General features: G+C 65.6%; 1 protein-coding gene across 1 annotated transcript; it reads right to left on the bottom strand.

Moving 5' to 3' along the window:
• Nucleotides 1–559: 559 nt before the first annotated feature.
• LOC145971478 (uncharacterized) lies at nt 560–1,087 on the bottom strand. The gene has a single exon (XM_083099606.1). The coding sequence runs from the start codon at nt 1,085–1,087 to the stop codon at nt 560–562; it is 528 nt and encodes a 175-aa protein (XP_082955732.1).
• Nucleotides 1,088–1,504: the final 417 nt, after the last annotated feature.

The following is a 1,504-nucleotide window of genomic DNA, read 5'->3' on the forward strand; positions in this document are numbered from 1 at the left end:
CGGCATCCCTCATCTCCTCCGCTGTCACCCCCCATCCCTCCCTCCACTCAGGCAAGCGGCCCGAGAGGAGGAAGGGCACTGCGCCCCCGGCTCCCCCGGGGAAGAGGGTCTCAACCACCTCCCCGAGGAAGCCAGGGGCCAGGGACTCCGTGGTCGGGGGCGCCCGCGGTCTCAGTTTCTTGAGAACCATCATATACGGGCGCCCCCACGGGTCCTCGTTAAGGGAGGTGAGCAGTCCCTCCCAGGCCCTAGTCTTGGACCTACCGATGGCGACGCCGAGTGAGTGCCGGGCATCTCGATACTCCCCCCGCGCCCGCCCAATGCAGACCTCACTACCATTCCTCCTCCGCAAACATCTCTGAAGCCGGCGTCTTGCCCGGACCGAGGCATCGCGGAGATTCGCGATCTCCTCGGTCCACTAGTACGCCGACTTCCTCCCACACCCCCTCCTAACCCTTGGCATCGAAGCGTCGCACGCCTCCCAGAGGGCTCTGCGAAGCCTCAATGCCAGCTCCTCCACTCCTTTCCCTTCCCAGGCCTGAGGGTCATCCCCCCAGACTCATAGTGAGGCCCGCATTGAGGCCATCAGCATATCCGAGTTCAGCTTGGTGAGGGACCACCTGCGCTCCCCCTGAGTGTTCGCCCCCGTGGGTGGATGACGGGCGACCAAGCCGAGCTCGATGTACCTGTGATCCGACAGGGTCTCGAGCTCGATGGCCACCCGCCATCTCCCCACCATGCGCAAGGCCGCAGGGGAGGCCCATGTCAAGTCGACAATGGACTCCCCCTGGGGCCTCACGCATGTGGCAACAGACCCGACATTGAGCAGGGTCAACCCGAGTGACCCCGCCCAATCCCGCAGCGTCTCCCCGCGCCGATCCTCAGACGGGCAGCCCCAACTCCAAGATTTGGAGTTGAAGTCGCCCATCACGAGGACCGGCCCGGGGAGGCTGTTCCTAACCACCTCCTCTATCTCGCCAAGCTCGGCCTCAAACTGGGCCAGACTCAGCGAGGGGGGGAGGTATATGCCCACAACACAGGCGGTCCCCCACCACACCATCACAAAATGCCGACCCCTGGCACCCATCCTGCAGGGGGGCGACCCTACGTCGCCCCCCCGCACGACACCCACCAGGGGTACAGAACCCCCCGCACACCCGCCCGGAAACCAGGACGGGTGGTCGGGGGGGGCCGCGTACTGCTCCGACACCACGCCCAACCCACAACCGCGCTCCGCCATTGTGTGCAGGAAATGATCCTGCGCACGGCGGGCGTGGTTGAGGTTGGCCTGTAGGATAGATAGGGGCGCTGGCTTACCTTTGGCCATCAGTGTCCTCCATCTCCATCCTCTCCTCCGCCGCCTCCTTCTCCCCTTCCTTCTCCTTCCCTCCTGTCCCGCTCCTCAAGGGCCGCGGCTTTCCTTGTGGCTGCTGCTGCTGTTGCTGCTGCCGCTGTTGGGACGCCTCAGCTCCCGCTCCCCCCCCGTCTTGTCCCTCCACGTGAG

The sequence above is a fragment of the Camponotus vicinus genome, unplaced genomic scaffold, assembly GCF_025532165.1.
Source record: "Camponotus vicinus isolate PSW18456_S1 unplaced genomic scaffold, iyCamVici1.0 SCAF_1, whole genome shotgun sequence".
NCBI classification, from domain to species: domain Eukaryota; kingdom Metazoa; phylum Arthropoda; class Insecta; order Hymenoptera; family Formicidae; genus Camponotus; species Camponotus vicinus.